Source organism: Pomacea canaliculata, linkage group LG2 (assembly GCF_003073045.1).
Source record: "Pomacea canaliculata isolate SZHN2017 linkage group LG2, ASM307304v1, whole genome shotgun sequence".
NCBI classification, from domain to species: Eukaryota; Metazoa; Mollusca; class Gastropoda; order Architaenioglossa; family Ampullariidae; genus Pomacea; species Pomacea canaliculata.
The window spans coordinates 26,559,352-26,579,374 of NC_037591.1; the positions used below are offsets into that span (position 1 = coordinate 26,559,352).

Sequence of the window (20,023 nt, forward strand, 5' to 3'; positions counted from 1 at the left end):
GCATCTTCATCCTCCCTCTCCCATCTCAGAAAATTAACAAAGCTCCAGAAGTCCTAGTAATTGTTAAAGGGAGACCACCCATGTTTGCTATGTCAGCCAAGAACCCAACTTCGTGTGCGTAGTCTCCCTTACATGGTGAGTCCTACCATCTGAGAGCCACTTATATGCAGTGCATATATTTATGCTTTGCAATAGAACTACGCACTTTAAGCATATAAATATTATCAAACACCAGTTGTAAAAGAATAAAATAGCTTATACCGAATCTTTAATCCTGCTATATCATTCGTAATGGCATTTATCAAGATTGATAATTGGCATTTACCTCACATTTTTCTGAAAGTGCAATGCCCACCCACACAAAACTCCGTCCGTACATCTCTCTCTTTCTCTCTCTTTTTAACATATATTTATAAATTTGCAATGTGAGATAAACTGAAAGGAAATAGTGTTTACTGTCGTATTTGTGGTAATCCAGTCTGACGATGATGCATCGCCCAAAGACTTAAAGAAAATCAATATTGCAAAGATTGTAAGTTCAAATAGTTCCAGGATTTTTACCTTTTGATAGGTAAAGCAATTTTCATCATTGTTATCCCATTGTCAGTTTGTGAACATGTTTCTGTCGAACTTGTAGGTTGTAATCGTTCATAGACGAATGACTAAAATAAATCACAATTTTTTGAGAAAACAGTATCACTGTAAATGTAAGATAGTGTATAAATTATTCATTTTACAATATATAATTATATAAATATTGGAAAGAATAATTCTACCTCTAAGGAAATATACATGTATACAGATAGGAGTCGACTTACGACTGCATTTGGTGACGACAAACCGGTCGTGTCGGCTATATTAAATTACCGTAAGTATGATGGGTAATCATATTGTAATCATCTTTAAGCCAGCTGGTATTTTAGAAACATTTTTTGGTGTTCGTTTTTTCATTTTATTGCCTCATTATTTTTATTATGAGATTTGTTCTATTTCACTTTTATCCTTTGCCAGTCATGGCCAGACATACACTGTACCAGTCATAGTTGTGGTAAAGTCGAACAGGTCGTAAGTCGACGACCACCTGTATATACTTGAAAATGAAGGGGAAAAAACATAAACCAATGCATTTACTACATTTTCTTCTGAAAGTTGTAAGGACTATAGTGTCACAGACACTCGCTTAAAAGGTGGACGGCTGGACATTTGCGCGTTTATTTCTTCACAAACAACTCTCTTTTGTAGGCCAGTATATAAATATATATTTAATTATATGAACTAAATTTAACTCATAAAAGTACACAATAAATGTTAACAAAAATAAAAACATACATCAGTCAATCCTTATTACTATCTAAGATCTCTGCTTGTAAGTACAGTCCTAAAGGAAAGTTCCTTCTCTTGATCAAACATAAGAACACTACTTTCACTGATGACTTATCGGATGGTACTCTTAATTTCAGTGACTGGGTATTGTTGTTCCACTGTACCAGCAGTAACTGGGGACTAATGCTCCAGAATCTAAGAATCTAAATGTATATATATCTTCCACACACACACACACACACGAGAATTATCTTAAATCATAGAAAACAAATCAAACAAACAAAACATCATTGACGCCTCCACTCGGGGATAGACGTTCTACACAAAATGGCGCTGTCTCCAGGGACAAGCGACCAACATACTCCTAGACAAAATGAACTCCAACTCACGAAACAACAACGGCAGCAACAACAATAACAACAAAACTCACCAAACACTCCATGGCATCTACCAGTCCCATTAGTCCGTGGCATTAGCGAGGCCCAAACACTTACAGGCCATCTCCCCGCCCCGTAGACTGCGCCTATTGGCAGTTATGACAAAAACAAATTACTAATACTTATCTATATCTTTATAAATATGCGAAAAATTCATCAAACAAAATAATCCGAAATAAACAGATAAACATTGCATAAAAAAACAAACAAAAAACAACACTTTGTTAGTTATGCGATAGGTGCGGCTGGGTCACCTTCGCTGTGCTGGCTGTTTAGTCTCATGTCACCTAACTGTGACATACAAATAACAGCATGACATGAGAATTTAAAGAAAATATATATTCAGGGTTTTTTTCTTTTTAAAATTGAGAGAACTAGAATGCAAAAATTGGAAAAACACGGAATCTATATCATCTATATCATTCTTTCACTTCCATTTATCGTTCTTTAATTCTCTGTCCTCCCCCCCCCCCCAACACACACACACTCACGCACAAATTCCCCTTTCTGACTTGCCGCTTTGTGTGTGTTTACGGGTGTAATAAAAAATTTTATTGTCCGTTATTTGGGAAAAATAATACGAGCAATTTTGTCCTGAATCACTAAAGCAGTAATTGAAAACATCTCTGTGTTGAATCTTTTTGTACAAGACATAATTAAAGAGAAGGTCATCACAGCTGACGCATTTCAGACACGATTGCCTCCCTTAGACCACAAAGGAAGCGTCTACAGGTTTCTATCACCAGCCCTCTCCTTTCTCTGCTAAGAGATCAATAACAAAGAATGTGCAAAATATTTAAAGGCGGTTCCTTATCAGGTAGTGCCAAAGAGTCAAATGTCATAAGTGCTTTAAAACTCCATGTCATGGCATTATATTAACAATAGCGAAATACACAAGAAAAATTACCTGCAAGAGTTATTGGAAATACTGCAAACTTTTCTTATTCCCACCTATTTTCTTGAAATTTGGTGGAATTTATGGAATGTGAATTTATAGATATGTCATACTTTTACATCATTCAAAGTACAATCATTGTTACATGTGTTTTTACACAATGCAAAATTCATTTTACACAATTCATCACACATCATTCATCAATACTCTAAATGATTTATAATTCTTAACAGACATTATGATATCGATAATTATGCTATGCAACCTTTGTACCCCATCTTTTTTTGCCATAGATCTCACAAAAACTGAAATTAGCTATTTTACAAAAAGTTACTGATGCATTATGTCAAAGTAAACTATAGGACTGTGTGCTAAACACAAATCAAATCAAGGTGCTGAATATGTTGGAACATGTACTTCAAACTATGCAAATCCCTGAACAGTTGATAAGTATCGACGAGGCCTTGTGTCCATCAAGGAGACGACCACTTCAAGAAGACTCTGGTGCGGCAGTCACAACCATCACCACACCTACTTTAGTAGTCTGATTCCTGATCTCCAAATACATTATAATCTGACAAACAGTTGTATTCAAAATATCATTCCTAATAAAGTTGTTTTCAGCTGCAAGTGTGTTCCTCACTGTCTTTATTTTCTGTGGAAATAAGATTCATAGTTCCATTTGCTTGATCAGACTGCTGTATCTCAGACTGTTCAGCGATGTGTATGCTTCCCACTTTCCTAATAAACTGGTTGATGGTCACATTTTTCTGCACACACTTTTTGCCATCATAAGGTTCCTAAAACATGAAAACATTTTGATCACTTCAGATACTGTACGGTGTAAAATTTATGCATAAAGAGGCAACTTCGACATTTTTGTCCTTCGGTTAAGAGATCTTTTATGCTCCTTCTAGGTCATCATGTCATCTATGTCATGTTGCTACTGTCTGTTCAGTCATTCACTTTGTTCTTGTTTAGATACATTCTCAGTCACACAGAGGTCGTGTTACACTGGACTGATTACCTGTACATCGATGTGGTACTGTGCGCTGGTCCACAGAGGTACACTACTCCCCTCCTTTAAGTGCGACACAAGTAGATAAGCATCTAGAGTTGACGGCATCATCTCATTTTGATTTTGTGTACTTTTCAATTTCCAGCCAGGACAGAAAGGACCAAGACATGTGTATTTTACCGCCTGATGTTCCGTGGAGTTTTCACATGTCACTTGGCTCCAATTAAGGCAAAACGACTGAAAAAGAAACCATCTTGAGGTCAAATTTCTCGTTTCTCGATGAAACAGAAACAGTTTTCGGTGCATCTTTTCAAGTCTACAAAAACTTGGCTACACTGGGAAATTTACTGTTCTCATACGCTTGAGTCTGTTATTAACGTAAAAATAATCTGTTTCGTCTATTCAACAGAACTTTTCAGTTTCTGAGATAAACAAAAGTATAAATGCCAGCAACTCAGAACTCAACGTTTTAAATGTCTGCTTCTTACTCCTTTTTTAAATTTAAACATAACTCTGTCCCTAATGCAGAACCTATTCCAAAAACCTTCAACTTGGTAAAATTCAGAAGACCCCAAAAGTAACAGCTGACGTTTATGATTGCTATGACCTCTAGAGAGGTGGTCCAGAGAAATTTTTCTTGTGTAATTGTAAAACTGTACAATACGGGATGCTAAAAGTACATAATTTTGGTGTTAAAAATTCACTTGCTTGTTTATTTAAGAGCCAGAAGTGTGATAGTCAGAGTATAGCGATCACATAATTTAATTTTTACATTTTATTTATAATTTTATAAATAATAATTTATGTGTATAGTTATTAACTTATAACTTATATGTATTTCCTTAGAAATAAATAATAATAATATTTACTTTGGATGCCGTGTGCAGTATTCTAAAAGCAAAAAAGAAATTTTATAATTCGAATCATCATGCCACGACATACTCTTGGTGATAATTTGGTCACAAAAAATATTCCTCACAAAATCTATCACTGTCTTTTCAGTATCTTGTGGTTTGTTATAATGTTTCACAAAGTTTTACCGTTGTGGGTACAAGAGTTTCTATGAACTGCCACAGATTTGTTTGTTCATCGTCGATGATCAGGTCCACTTGCAGTTCAGCTGGTGTCAGGACCTTCCTGAGTTGAAAGGTAGAACTCAAGACTCTTGTATATGAATTGAGCTCCGGTTTTGTCTGCGTGTCACAGAAAATAGTCTTTAGAATTTTTCAAGATAGTATTTATGACCGTATCTTACCATATCCCTTTTCACATTGGCTAACATGACACAAAATCATGAATACTTATAAAGGTGTGCACAAGCAGGAGCAGCAAAATATCACAAAAACATCATGCGAGGCACGAAGAAGTTGCTCGAATTATATATGAGTTATATGACACTTTCTCATTGTATCATTCATAAATATTTAACTACATTTTAGATTTTTCTTCTTTACCTTAATGTTTACATATTATTTATTCCTGTCCTCATCACGACACCCATCCGTTTAGCTAACCAAAAATTCAAACCGTTGAAAAATACAGCTTAAATGCTACTTTCTGAATTATTCCATATTTAACTTTGGGGTGCTTTACCTCTCTGAAGTCTTTAAGATGCAACTTGTCCCAGAAGTGCGTTACAATGGAGACGTTAAGTGAGCCGTTTTCTCGCTTGTGAGACTCGTACACCTCCAGGCCGATGTTCAGACACAGGCCACAGTACGTGCACACGTACCCACTGAAATGCGACGTCATCACTTCTACCCGTCCTCCTTCATTTACAGCAAAATAGGCTTCTGTACTCTTATTGCCCGGAGTCTCCGAAAGCTGATCCAACCTTTTCAATTTGCTAAAATCCACTTGCCCTTCAGGATTTTGAGATATGCAGTAGACGTGGAGAAGATTGATGTCATATTCAGAAGGTAGGCAGGTAGGCAAGGTGAGCTGAACGTGTTTATGGAAGTGAAAGTCCGGACCTGCCCAGAACTCAGCCAATGGGCTGACGATGGTTTCTGTGGCAGGCAGCTGTAGTTTGTACTTGATGTAGTCGTCATCAGTGCAAATGGCAGAGTAAACTGTGACGTTTTTGTTGTCCTCTATAGCACCTGCTGGGACCTGAAGAACAACATCAGATCCTTGTCTCTGTAGTCTGCCTCCTTCAGTTGTGAAGCGGACACCGTCTTGCCAATGATCTCTGAATATAGGTGACTGAGCGAGGTTCTCGAATTTCTCAGCAGCGTTTTCGTTTCTGTGCCTTGCATTATTATCATTGTTTTCTAAAGAGTCCACGATGTGTTGTGAACTTGGTGTTACACTTAGGTCAGCTGTGAATTTATACGGAACTGAGTAGCACGAGCAATCGGCGTCGAAGAAAGTGCTTTGTGATTTCACATCGTCTTCCTCTTTCTTAAGGCATTTATCCAAGGCATCATGTTCCTCTCTGTTTTTCTGTTGGATCTCTTTAGTATCTTTCTTTTCGTAATGTAGTTGCTTTTCGGCTGAATCAAAGGAATTTTCATGAATACAACGTGATACAATATGTCAGCGACGAACTGTTTCACCAATACTGAAATAACCTAGCAAGTAATAAAGCCAAACACTTTTATTTTACTTCTACCAAGCTAGGCACTAAGACATATAAAATATATAAATATAAGCCATGAAAACTACGCTGTCGTTTTTTCAACAAGCCCGATAACAACATAAAGTATTGTATTTTCTAATTCATGTGTTCTTTTGGGCTGTCTACGACAGATGCATGCTGTATTTTGATCTACAATGTTCTGTTGTTATGCTGTCGACTTTGGTCAACGAAAAATAATAAACCCTTAACATATTGCAGAATGATGTAAAAAAAAATCAGGAAACATACTAAAAAGTTTCCAGTGCCAAGATCCCTGGAACTTGCAAAGCCGCGTGTTAGGAAGAGTGACTGTATATAATAAAATAAGTTCTGTGTCATGATAACTAAGAATAGGGCTTTAGTGTTGGTTCCGCACTTCTGCTCCCTCCACACGATGAGCGGACGCGCTGGTAAACGGGCTGTCATAAGGTGGGTAACTGTGGGGATGAGTTAGCAGTTGAGATGACGTAACGTTAGTGACAGTAGTCGGCCTTTGGCGGAACTGGACCGTCGGATGGACAAAAGGCCAAGAAGTCTCGCCACTGTTTATCTCCCTTGAATCAGAGGCCTGTGAATCACGGACCGCTTACGTCACCACGGACATAGCGCAGGGTGGGGCCAGAGTGGAGATCTCCAGTAGCGACAACTGCCGTCCCGCATTCTGGCCCCGTAAGGCCGCGGTACACCTAGAGCAGGACAACAGCGCTGCTTGTTATTGCCACCGACTGGACACAGGTAGTGAATAGGAAGTCAGGATGGCGCCACAGTCGCAGATCGCGTTACTGGTGAGGAGGGGAGAGAAGGGAGTGTACTGTGGTCAGGGGTCAGTAAAAGTGACCATCTGTCCATCATGTGTTAGATACGTAGTGATTGGATGAATCAGAATGGCTGAAAGTGTGTAGCATGCTTGACCAATCAGAGAGGGTGATCCTCGCAGATGAGGATTTACCATCGTGACTGGCTAGGAATCGTTGTCTTCGCACTGGGCTCTCGAGGAGTAAAGTTGTAACAGAGGTCTGTTCAAGGCTGTTCAGATTCTCTGCTTTGAGTCTGTCTTGAAATCGTGACTACTACAGCACAACTGACTCAAGAGGTGCGTAAGACCCACTCTACCACTGAGTGCACAACACTTTGGTAGCAAACAGTAGAGGATTAGGCTGGTAGATAACCGTTCGTCCCTGTTAGGCGCTGTTAATATCGAGACAGCAGTCCGGCCTACAGGACGAGAGAGACACGTGGTGACACTCGGCAGTGCCAGAGTCTCAGCGCTCGTGAAGGAGGCCGCAACGATCGACGGAGTGACATCAACGGATTCTCGGACGTCAGCAACATCGGATGGCCCTCCACGTGGCAAGAGACTTTGTGTGACGAAATAAGAGGCGAGTGTGTGTTACACGAGTGTAGTCTACTGTGTGTAGTAGTTAAGGTGGCAAACAATACCTGGACCAGGCATAGGGAAGTTAACGGGACACCTAGAGTACAGCCATCTTTGGAATTGTATCATTTATAAACTCATTAATAATTTTTTATTACACATTTGCAAGCCTTGCGTCTGTTATTGGGGACGCGCGCTGGGGGCTCAGAGTCAAGTAAAGTATAATTAGCAATTTAGAGTAAGTGTGCGCGTGCAGTATGTGTCGGCGAGAGTGGGTAGAGGTAGGACTACTCAAAACTATTTGTTGTGACCAAATCATGCGATACAAACTCTTCGTATCTTTTTGTAACATTACAATGTTTTCTCATTGTCAATGGTTGTACATTTTCATTACACTGATTTTCGCATTTTATTGACTTGTCGTGTTGCAAAATTCTGCATCAACGAAAAGTATACGTCGGCAAAATTATTAAAATTTATAATAATAGGTTGTGACAATTTTGTATTGAGAAAGTAAGGTGACAATTCTGCAACATCTTGTCAATAAGTGTCGAGATTTATTTCTGATTGTGTTATTGCCTTTTCTTATTTTATTTTTGAGTATTTTTCTTTGTTTGCAAGAAGTAGAATTTTACGCCCGTTCATGTCATGAGTAAATTCTGGTCAACATTGCATTTCATTGTTGTCTTCTGCATTATAAAGGTATTAAGAATAACGAGAATGTTATTGTCCTCCTTTTTCAGAAAAGAACAGGGTCTATATAGATATGAAATACATGAAAATCCTAGAGAAAAAACCCAATGAAAACAGATTATTTACAGCAAAGGCTAATTCACAATATTTCTATCTCTAATTTCCATTTTTCGGAGTTTGACATCTGTTGGTACTTAATACCAAAATGTCACATACTTAAATATATCTAATGTATTTTAAACTGGTATGTTGTTCGAAGTTTTACTGTTATCATTGTACAAATAAACAAATATCTTGGTTTGGGACACATAACTGAACAACCGTTTGTTATTGCTTAAATAGAAATTTCTCTACAATCATGACATGGCTCTATCTCAGTTTACATCCCTTTAAACCTCTTTCTTTTCAAAACTTTTCACCCCTCAAAAAAGACAAACCTCTGAAGGTGATGTACACCAGCTGCGACGTGCACCGGGATATGGCAAGAACTCCAGCATCTTCAAGCTCATCAACGATGACGACTACTACTTTTCTTTCAAGACCGCGAACATCTTCTTCATCTGCAACTACCACCTCGTCTTCACGTGCCGTGATGATGTCCTCGCAGTTATCACTGGTCATGTACCGGACAGGGATACCCGCCTTTCTCAGTCCTGTCTCCAGGTCCATGAAGTACCTGACATGAATACTGGGCAGTACTAGCACGTCTCTGTACTGCAGGCGCACAGATGTTGTGTCGCTTGTGGTGTGAGCGATAGCAGTAGATGTGGTAATATTTCCTGCAAATATTCAGTTTCTTGCATTAAATACCCCGATAAAAAAAAAAAAAAAAACAAACAAAAACCAATCAGTAGTGTTAGCAATGAAATAGACTGGCACCACTCAATTAGGGCAATAAAACCATTTGACAGTTTAACGCACTTCTTTTAAATAAGATATTGTTAAATGTGATATACAGTGATACCTCGGTTCTCGAACATAATTCGTTCCGGGAGGACGGTCGAGAACCAAATTGTTCGAGAACCGAAGCAATGAAACCCAAAGGAAATAATGGAAACTGGATTAATTCGTTCCAAGCCCCAGAAAATGCCTATTTACTGGCCTAATTTGTATATAATATGTAAAAAAAAAAAAACATGAGTCTCAACAAGAAATAAGAAATAAAAGTGTATTTATTAAACAAAAAAAAAAAAAAAAACACACAAAAATAAATAAAATGTACTGTACAGTACAGTAAACTGTGTTTCATTTACTGTACCTGTACCAAACTTTATGGCAGGAGGAATGAATGTGGAGGAGGAGGGAAGGGATGGTTATTGTTTTGAAGGGGAGTCCTCTTCAATAAAAACAGAGGGTAACTGCTCTTCGGTGTTTCTGTTCTCTGTATCTTTTGCTGAGGAGAATCAGAATCTTGCTCTGCAGTTGCTTGTCTGATTTCTTTACGGAAGAATTTGTCAATTGTTTGCTGTTTTTTTCTCCTTTGCAAAATTTTGCTGAAAGTGGACATAACATTGTCATTAAAAATGTTAACTGCTCTATTTGCTACCACTTTATCAGGGTGATGTTGTTCAACAAAATTTGCGATTTCTGCCCATTTTGCACACATTTCATGACTCTCTCCACAAAAACGTCACTCCCTCTCTCTCTCTCTGCACTCACACTGATGACGCAAGCAAGGCGCGCTGGGCCCAATGAACGCCATTCGGCTCAACTCGGCTCATCTCGGACGTTCGGATGTTCGAGTTCCAAATATTTGTTCGGATTCCAAGAAAAAATTTTCTCGAATTTCCTGGTCGAATACCGATTTGGTCGAAAGTCAAGGCGTTCGAGAACCGAGGTATCACTGTATATATATATCACAATTTTTCTATTCAGACATACACTTTTTTGAAAAGCACTTAAAGCTGCCAAACCTTACAGAATGCTTTAGCATGCAAGTGGCGTATGGACTGTGGTGGAAGAAAACTACTTCAAAGAACGAGTTGAAATTAGTCTTTTTTTCATCTTGATTAAATGAACACTGGAAATAATATTACAAGAAACGTACACTGACCTGGAACACCAGCAAGAACGTGCAATAGGATCTTTGCCACGTGCTCACCGCACGTGACACAACGGTTGATACATCGCGTGCTCCTGTGACTGCCTTTGTGTTTTGGGAGAGGGAATCGCTGGACTGGTGGACCACGCGGACTCTTATATTCCCCACGAAGGCTGTAAGTCTTTGAATTATGGTCTGCGACAGTCGATATACGTTCAAGTTCCATCTTCACAGTCTCCGGAAAGCGGATGGGTCTGGTTAAATTTTGAACCTGCCAGCTCGACTGTACAGACTCGGGATAATAGCTTGCCGCCCAGAAATGAAGATGTGGAACTTGTGTCAGTAACTCTTTGTGGAACGCTTGTAAGTAGGAACTGTTAAAAGATTTAAAGAGATATAAATATATTTATACTTACTAAATAGACGTATGAATTTTTGTGTGTCTATGTGTGTATTTTTTAATTTGTAAGTCTAATTATTGTGATGTTGGTTTAAAATTATAATAAATGAAGTTTAAAATGCTGCATATAATAAAGTCTCAGAGAACTGAGCAATTATTTTTGTCCTAATCATGCATGCAAACGATCGCTGCTTTTACTACCTTCAGAAATTTTTCACTTCTGAACATTCCATAGTAGTGATGGGACAACTCTGACTTTTACATTTTAATTTTTTATCAGCCGTCTCTCATTGCACTCATTACCTGAATGAGTCCATTTGATCGGCGATGACGTGCAGCACTCCTCCAGTTGCCGCTTGCGATAAGTCCCTCACAGCATTCTCGACATCACTATTTGTTCCAAACCTATACTCCAGAAGGTGAAGCTGTCCAGATGTCCCAGTGGGCGCCAGTTGTGTCTCTATAGTCTGCTGCAGCAGGTAGTACATCCTGTAGCACGCTGCACACCTGTCCGAGGTGCAGACCAAGAAGACATCGCTTCCACATCTCAGCCATTCTGTGGCCTTTAGCTGCAACACTAAGGTTTTACCTGTACCAGGAGGTCCAGCCAACATGACCCTTGGAGATGTCATGGTCAGCAGGTGAACTTGCTCCGGAAACAATGTAATAACAGCATAAGAACACTGTGTCGTGGAGGGCGAAGGTTGATTCAAGATTTTAAGGCACAGGCGTGGAGGCGATATGCATGGAATGGTCACCGTAACCGCGGTACCATAGAACCTACAACATTTAACATAATAGTGTACGTGTGAGATGCTCATATCAAAACGGACATAAAAGCAAAAGCTACGTGATAATTAGCTAGCACTGATGTTTTCTAATAGGAACGATACCTGTGGGACATATCATGACTTGGAAACATCAGATGGTCTGACTTTGAGGACCAGCAACAGACAAAAGACGCAGATTCTAGCACAGGGGTGGGCAATTAATTTTCCCAAGGGGCCGCATGAGAAATTGGGATGGTTTTAGAGGGCCGGACTAATATAGTTAACTCAGTTTTACTCAATACTGTAAATATATATACTGGCGGGCGGGCCAGCGGGCCGGCCTTTGCCCAGGTCTGTTCTAGCACAATGGAGAAGACACTAAACGAGAGCTTCATAATTCCCAGGAAAATGGTCTGTTCCATTCTCACCGTTGTAAAACGGCGAAGAATGACCTGGTTTGTCCATTTTACACAAGATCACTATATGACTATCGCTTAAGATCAAACTTAACGATTGCTTTTTCCCCTTATCAGTAGATGTAGGCGATATAAACCTAACCTGTAAATTTCAGCCTCCAAAACCCATCAGCGATCCTCTGCGATTCCCACCTGCGATCAACGAGCGCTGATAACAGTGTACTTCGTCACGTTGGTACACCATTCACAACATCGCCTGCAGTCAACACCAAACAGAGAGAGAGAGAGAGAACGACCGAGAGTTAGGATTTATTCAGACGCTGACAGTCGGCATTTCTCGTGGTTCTGTAAAACTGCTACTTTAGCACGAGAAACGAAGACTTTCAACGGCCGAGTAACCCGAACTGTCGCTCATTCTCTCTCTGTTTGGTGTTGACTGCTGGCAACTTTGTGAATGATGTACCAACGTGACGTAATACACTGTTAGCGTGACGTAGTACACTTTTATCGGCGCTAAATGATCGCAGGTACGAATCTCGTGCTAGTGAATAATTAATTAACGGATGGGTTTTGGAAGCTGAAATTTACAGGTTAGGTTTATATCATTTATATCTACCGATACCTGCTAAAAACAAACCATTCAGGTTGTTCTAAGGTACCATGGAAGCTGGGGGACGAAGATGTGAACCGAAGAATAAAAGGACTAGCAAACGTGCGAGAATGGTCATTTCAATCAGGACCTGGTCATCACTACTCAAGACAGGCCTGAATGGTGAGCATCGTTTGCTTGTAGGTAGGTAATCTACTTTAAGGGTATCACCGGATGCTGAAGATTAATTGTAGATATACGTGTGTTGATTTTACTTGAAAAAATAGTTATTTGACCGTACGTGTCAGACACCGAAGAAATGGCTTTCCCCAACCAGGAGAATGCGTATTTCCAAGCAATAGAAAATGACCTTTGGCTTTCTATTATATAAATTAATAATTTTTATTGCAGCGTGCGTGTCCTCTTTTATTATCAAATATACGACAATCATTAATTCAAGACTCTGTTATGAATTCTAACATGTGTCAACTGTATGAAAGACAAGATAGTTTTAACAATTACCTGGCCACCAGGGTCTCGTACACCTCAACAGTCATTTCGGTTTCAGATCCAGACCTAACCACACATCGCAACCACCATTCCCACAGTTCTGTAGGGACATCCTGCAGTGCACCGGACACATACAACTGCTCAGAGCAGAGACAAAGACCAACGACACTGACGAGGTCTGCTGCTTCCAGACACCGACACAGATCCTGTAAGACGACCACATGCTGTATAAGCATCGCATGAATACAAACTGTTATTAACGATGACAGTTGACAATTAAAAGAGTAAAGCCCTTACAACATTCTGTTTAAGAATTTTTCCGAAACATCTACGCTTGATAACGGACATAACGGCAATGTACAGTCTGTTGTAAAAGTAGGAATGTAACCCGTTTCCACAAATATTGTTAATATGTATCTTAACGCTTTGTTCATGTAAGTTAGTGAGTATACAGGAATAAACATACTGAAGGTGCTCGTGACCTTCACTTTAGTCAATAAACACAGTATCCTTTCTCACTGGTTTAGTAAAGTTGGTCATTGTCATTGTCATAACTTAAACCAGTGATGCACAACCTTTTTCGGCCTGCGGGCCATATTCCCTTCCGACACGCGTGTCGCGGGCCGCTTCACCGCAAAAATTACAAAAAAAAAATTAAAAAAATAGAACATACCATTTTTATCAGAAAAAAGTTGTACTTAGTGCGATATTTGAAGCTGCTTTTCCGAAACCAGCTTCTGAATGTCTGGCTGCATCGAAGAAACACCAAGTCTGAGCACTGAATCGAAATGTTCGTCCGCGAGGCGATGACGTAAGACGGGTTTCGCCCGTTTCATCACTGAAAACGTTTGTTCACACACATAAGTACTTGTAAACATCGTGATCATCCTTAACGCTTGTTTTCGGAGATTTGGAAAAGTTTCTGCAGGCAACACTGCGTAGAAAGCAATTGTCTGCATCGCTCGAAATTTGTCAAATAGGGATGTCTGGCTTTGCAAGTCAATCAGTTCCAGTTGCAGGTCTGTCGGGGCACTTGACACATCTGCCGCAAATGGATTTTCGAAGAGACGTATTTCATCCTTCAAATCATGAAAATCCTTAAATCTTTCACTGAAATTATCCTTCAAGAGCCCAAAAGTTCTATCATTCTTTCTTTGGGAAAGACATATGTTGCTGCTGATCCTGACGTAGAGATGTACACGTTGGGAAGTGGACAAGCTCCATCCTTCCCGCCTGCTGAATGAAGAGTAGTAGTTTCGCTTGGAATGCTGTTATGTCCGCATACACATGCGAAATCAACTTGTCTTTCCCTTGTAGTTTGGTGTTGAGTTCATTCAGATGTGACGTGATGTCGCATAAAATCGCCAAATCCCACAGCCACGAGGGGTCGTTCAGCTGAGGCACTTGCTTTGATTTCTCCGTCATAAAAATTTCAATCTCATGTCTCAAATCAAAAAACCGTTTAAGTAACTTTCCTCGGCTTAACCAGCGGACTTCACTGTGAAAGAGAACGTCTTCATATTCGCATTCTATTTCTGTCAAAAATTCCTTGAAAGTTCTGTGGTTCAACGCCTGTGATCTGATGAAGTTTACAGTGCTGACCACAATCTTCATCACATGGTCCAGATTCAACACCTTGCCACAGAGATTTTGTTGGTGAATAATGCAATGAAGCCGCAGAAGCTCGGTTCCATTAGACTCGACGACTTTTCTAATAACCCTTGATGCCAGTCCGCTGTGGCATCCAACCATACTTCTGGCACCATCGGTAGTCACTCCCACTAATTTTTCCCAAGGAAGAGCAAGACCCTCTATTACGGCTGAAACTTCTTTGAATAGGTCTTCGCCAGTGGTGTTCCCGTGCATGCCCCTCATGGTCGCTAACTCTTCTGTAAGTTCAAAATCGCTGTTTGTACCGCGAATAAATACCAAGAGTTGAGCGGTGTCGGATGAGTCGGTTGACTCGTAAGCAGCAATAGAAAACATTTCGAAACGTGCTGTTTTGTCCCTTAGTTTTGACTGCAGATGTTTCCCCATATCTTCCACTCGCCGTGCAATTGTCGTGCGAGAAAGGCTGACGGCTTCAACTGCATTCTTCTTTTCAGGACACAGTTCCTCCACCACTGCTAGCAAGCAATTTTTTACGCATTCACCGTCGGAAAATGGCTTCACTTCTCTGCTGAAAATGTGAGCAACTCGGTAGCTTGCAATTACCGCCGCCTCATTTTCTTGTCTTTTCTTGCTAAATATTCTCGTCAAGCCTCCAATTTCTTGACGTAACTTAGCAATCTTTTCTGTGCGGCTCGAACCAAGGATGCCATCATACTTGTTCTTGTGCTTTGTTTCATAGTGCCGTTTCATGTTGTGCTCCTTAAAAACAGCCACACTTTCTTTGCAAATCAAACACGTTGGCTTGCTATCATGTTGTATAAAAAAGTACAGATCTGGCGGGCCGCGCCATAGGGATGGCCGGCTGATCTGTGTTTAGTTAAGTTTGGTGTTGATAGGTTGTTTTGTTGGAAGAACAAAGGAAAGAGTGTAGTATTGTTTTGGATGTGTGTGGTGTGACTGGTTTTTTTTTTCTTGACGGGAGAGGAGCGGACGGGTTTTTTTTATTGCAAACAAGTCTTGAACGACTTGTGGTGTAGTCCTGAATTTGCTACTTATCTAAAGATTGGTTTTGTTTTTCTCTCCAGGTTTTCTTTGTGTTTTTATTTCACTTTTGGTTAATTGTTCTTCGTCTACTCGCCTTATCCGCCTGGGTTCCTGACCAGCGCTGAGTTGAAAATAATTTCAAGAAGATTCCTCGTCTGAAAGGCACTGTAGAGTGCAGGTGACATACTAGAGGCCCGAAAGGTGTTGAGGGTCAATTTTGTGCAGTTTGACTTTTCTTTAAAAATGGATTCCTTGTTATTGAACTAACAGGAAAATACACTGCTATGTTAAACTAAAAGTTAGAAATTGTCTTAAAATACATTTTAATCGAGGTACCCCCAGGCGATCCGTCCTGATTTCCACAGGAAAATGACGAAATTCAAACGCTGTTTTGGTATTGTTTCCCTGTAAGAACCCCACTGTTTTATACCTTGCTAGAAAGCCCGGAGTCTGTATTTTCAATCTGTTTAACGACTGATTCAAGTATTAACCAATCAAAAGACCACTAATCCCCTGTGGAATGCGGCGTCCCTCGTTCTCAAACACTGCATGGTTTCCTCCAAAGACGAAAATCAAGAATGAAATCTATCAAAAGATTGAGATTACTGCCATGTAAAAATCGTGGGCCACGTGAATTCTGGACACCACGTGTGTTTTGGACCCCACGTGTATTTTGGGCACCACGTGAGTTCTGGACCTCCCGAGCGAGGCATGAAGTGCTCACCCGTGTGGAGTGTGACAGAAGGAGTATATATAGACGAGCGTTGAACGCTAAAAGGGGGGGGGCGATTTTTGGATTAACAGAGACGACGGTGTGTAAAAGAGAAGAAGCTGTTTGGAAGTTGCTAAATGGAGCGAGGTGTGTCGTGTACTACTGAGGGGAGACTCAAGAAACGAGTGGGACCGGAGACGCTGCACAGTCTCCAAGAAACTTCGCGATTGTCTGCGGAGAGCGACTCTACTGCAGTGAGCGGGGAGTGAGGCGCCGGGCTCGAGACGGCAAGGTTTGACAGCCGGAGTCTGCGCGACGACGACGAGGACACCAGCAACTGCAAGGATGGTGGCCGAGTAGAGGACCCCCCCCCCCCCCCCATCCTCCCAAGCAGCTAGAGAGGTCGTTACGACGACAGGAGCGCCGGTGTCGCGAGCTCAGAAATTGCCATCTCACAGTGCGCAGGCGCAGGGGTCAACGGGTGCGCATGCGCAGACAAGGCAATTTGTGGGCTTGATATTCCGTGAGATGAGAACGTGTCCGAGCTGAGGAATTGCCCATGTGTTAGGACAGAATATGTCTTGAATTTAACAACATTGTCAAGTGTGGTAGACTCGCGAATCGAGGACGTGTTGTGATGCAGCTCAATAACAAATCACCCCTACAAAAATAAAAAGGTAAGTTACATTTTAATTGTTATTCGTGGCTTAGTCGATCGGTTTCTTTGTAAATGTTCGTCTGCTATTTGTTTAGGTATCATCACGAGCTTGTGTCCCCGGTTTATTTTGTACTCGTCGCTTAGTCGGTTTCTTCGTAGTGTTCCGTCTGTTATTTGTTTTTCTAGGATTGTATTCGTGGCTTTATATAGTATTATAGCGTGCTAATTAATATAGTGCACACAGACTTATTTTTAATTCATGTGAACGAAACGTGTAATGTGCTTTTGACGTTTAGCGATGCCGAACGACCGATCGTTTATAGAAGTCCGTGACTGAATCAAGCAAAGTGATTCAGTCGTTTTGACTACTTAGGTTTCATTCTTTATTTCCGCACTACACAGTAAGCACAGTTACAAGATGTAATAAAATACTTAAGTTTATGAACATGTACTGTATTATTACTTTAATATGGACACAGACCTTTCCAGATGATGACAAAATGTCACATGATTTGGGTTTTTAAAAGAATGGTTGTAAATAAGCAAAAAGTAAACATGGAGAGAAAAGCATGAAGCAGGATTTTAAACTGGACATCATTACCAACTAATTCAAAGTAGTATGTTTGCAATAATTAACAAGTTGACACATTTTATATTGAAGGCATTATAATCAACCACTTTGAATGCAAATAAAAGTCTTACAATAATAATAAAATTTAATTTTGCTACTATTACCTTGTTTTTCTTCTTATGTTGATGTCAATATTAAGATTTATGCATCAGTCAGTCCATAAGTAATGCTTTAGCATACCACGAATAAATATTTAGTGTTTTATGCACAGTGTGATCACCACGATTTTCTTTTTCAGTGGAGATCTCCAGAGATGGGAGCTAATTTCCGAAAATTGGGTGCACAAGATTTGCAATATAGTACAGTGGAGCAGAAAGAGGGATATCACAATATGGTAAACAGTGTAAAATGCGAATGATGTCAACTGCTGCATTTTTTTCTACCAGCAAATGACAATTGAGCTGATTTCACAATGAGGAATAAATATGCTGTTAGTTTAAATTGTAAATTTATGTTTTGTATCATGTATGACAGTACTGTACTTCTCTGATTGCTTCCAACCCACACAACATCGATTGCCAGCCAAACAACTGCACATAGAATAAACCCGGGCCCCCTCGCTCATGTGATACATCATCACATTAAGTCAAATGAGAATTAAGAAAACATCAAGGGTTTTGCCACACGTTTCTGTAAATACACACAGGTTTCATTGTTTTCATTTAACTTCTACTGTTCATGCTGTTATATAAGTGACTTAGTACCCAGATTATGACCCTAGAGTTGTGGGTAAAGCACTGTACCAGTGTACATTCATTATTACTCAATAAATCTTAGTTGTCCTTAATGTATAAGGTGAATGTCCATGAAAAATTTGTTGTTTGCACATGCACTTAAAATGGACACTTACAACACCTACACTTGGAAATGAATATTTGCCTTACGTTTACATATTTATATATAAGCACACACACATACACACACCATCCCCTTTCATGTACACATGCAGGCACCCTCGCAAAAAAAAATTTTAATACCATATAATTATAAACCCTTATGCTTCATATTGAGATGGGTGTAGCTGCAAACATAAAGAACATATGGCTATTCAGATTGTTCATATCAGTGCATAGCTCCTCACAGTGTTACATTGTCCCAGTGTGCAGTGACTATTGTTGTTATTAATACTCTATTTAACTGTAAAAAATTTGATGACCAGTGTAAAAATGATTTACCACACTACTATATTCACAATCCAAATGCTTATAAATTCCAGCCATTATTAACTTTAAAGAAATCAAAAGACCCTCAGCATATTAGCCAAAGTTGTGAAGATATTACTAAGGATGGTGAACCAGATAAATGAATAAAATGTATATGTGAGATATTGTACATTGCAATGGATGGGAGTGTGTACCCCTTGGAGGGTGAATAAATAGTAAAGAATACAGAATGTATGTGACAGGAAGAGAGAGAGAGAGCAAAGGTGTGTTTATCCTGTTTGAGTATGCTTTTGTTACATATGCAGGTATGGGGCTGGAGGAAGGAAAGAATGAGTGCTACAAAAAATTAGTTGGGATTTTTATATATATAAGCTGTCTGCATGTAGGTTTGGTTAATGCTCTGTGCTTTGAGCTAAAGATTTGCATTGTCATCAAGATCCTAGGTGTGAATGACTTGGGAAACATGCATTTACAAGGTACTCTTGTACTAAGGCTTTTATTGCATGTGCACATTACTTTCAAACATGACTGTCCACTGCAAAGGATTTTATTATAATTAGAAGTCAATGGTTTCTTGCCCTTTTTATGTAGAAAGTCTTCTTTGTTGTAATTTATCATTACATTGGACCATGTGTGCAATTTTTAAATTCATGAATATACACCTTTCATATTATACCAATTGAAATGTTTTTGTCGTTTACGGTCAGTTTGTGGAGCACTTTTACTAAATGAGGTTTTATTTCAACTGATAAGATAGCATAGTATTATGTGGAAATAGTAATCACGGTCTTGTAATCAGTGCGTTGAGGCGTGATGTCTCATTTGCACTGGGGCATTTTATTACATACAATCCAACACATGCAGACATAAATTATTAATGTATTGCATACTAATGGGGAATGAACATTCAACACTCATTGGTAAATTATTGCACTCTGTGCTACACTTGTACATGATACAAAAAACAGCATTTCACTTCCATTTCTTTATTGAACAAACTCACACATCACATTGTGCTTAATTGCCAAATAAATCCATGTACACAGCGCAGTCCTATGCAAACAGAAGATCCATCTGAAACAATGAACCACTATGTAACAAAACCATACCCACATCA

At 39.7% G+C, this 20,023-nt stretch overlaps 1 protein-coding gene and 1 long non-coding RNA gene across 2 annotated transcripts; one reads left to right on the forward strand and one right to left on the reverse strand.

Moving 5' to 3' along the window:
* Window positions 1-4,689: 4,689 nt before the first annotated feature.
* LOC112555545 lies at window positions 4,690-15,448 on the reverse strand. The gene is made up of 7 exons (XM_025223981.1): window positions 14,906-15,448; window positions 13,100-13,293; window positions 11,106-11,582; window positions 10,415-10,776; window positions 8,799-9,140; window positions 5,267-6,168; window positions 4,690-4,866 (listed from the first exon to the last, which is right to left on the reverse strand). Exons 1-7 carry the CDS (start codon window positions 15,446-15,448, stop codon window positions 4,690-4,692), a joined length of 2,997 nt encoding a protein of 998 aa, XP_025079766.1.
* Window positions 15,449-16,898: 1,450 nt separating this feature from the next.
* On the forward strand, window positions 16,899-19,595 carry LOC112557472. Its single transcript, XR_003097955.1, has 2 exons — window positions 16,899-17,131; window positions 17,982-19,595. It is a non-coding gene; the product is annotated as an uncharacterized LOC112557472 (long non-coding RNA).
* Window positions 19,596-20,023: the final 428 nt, after the last annotated feature.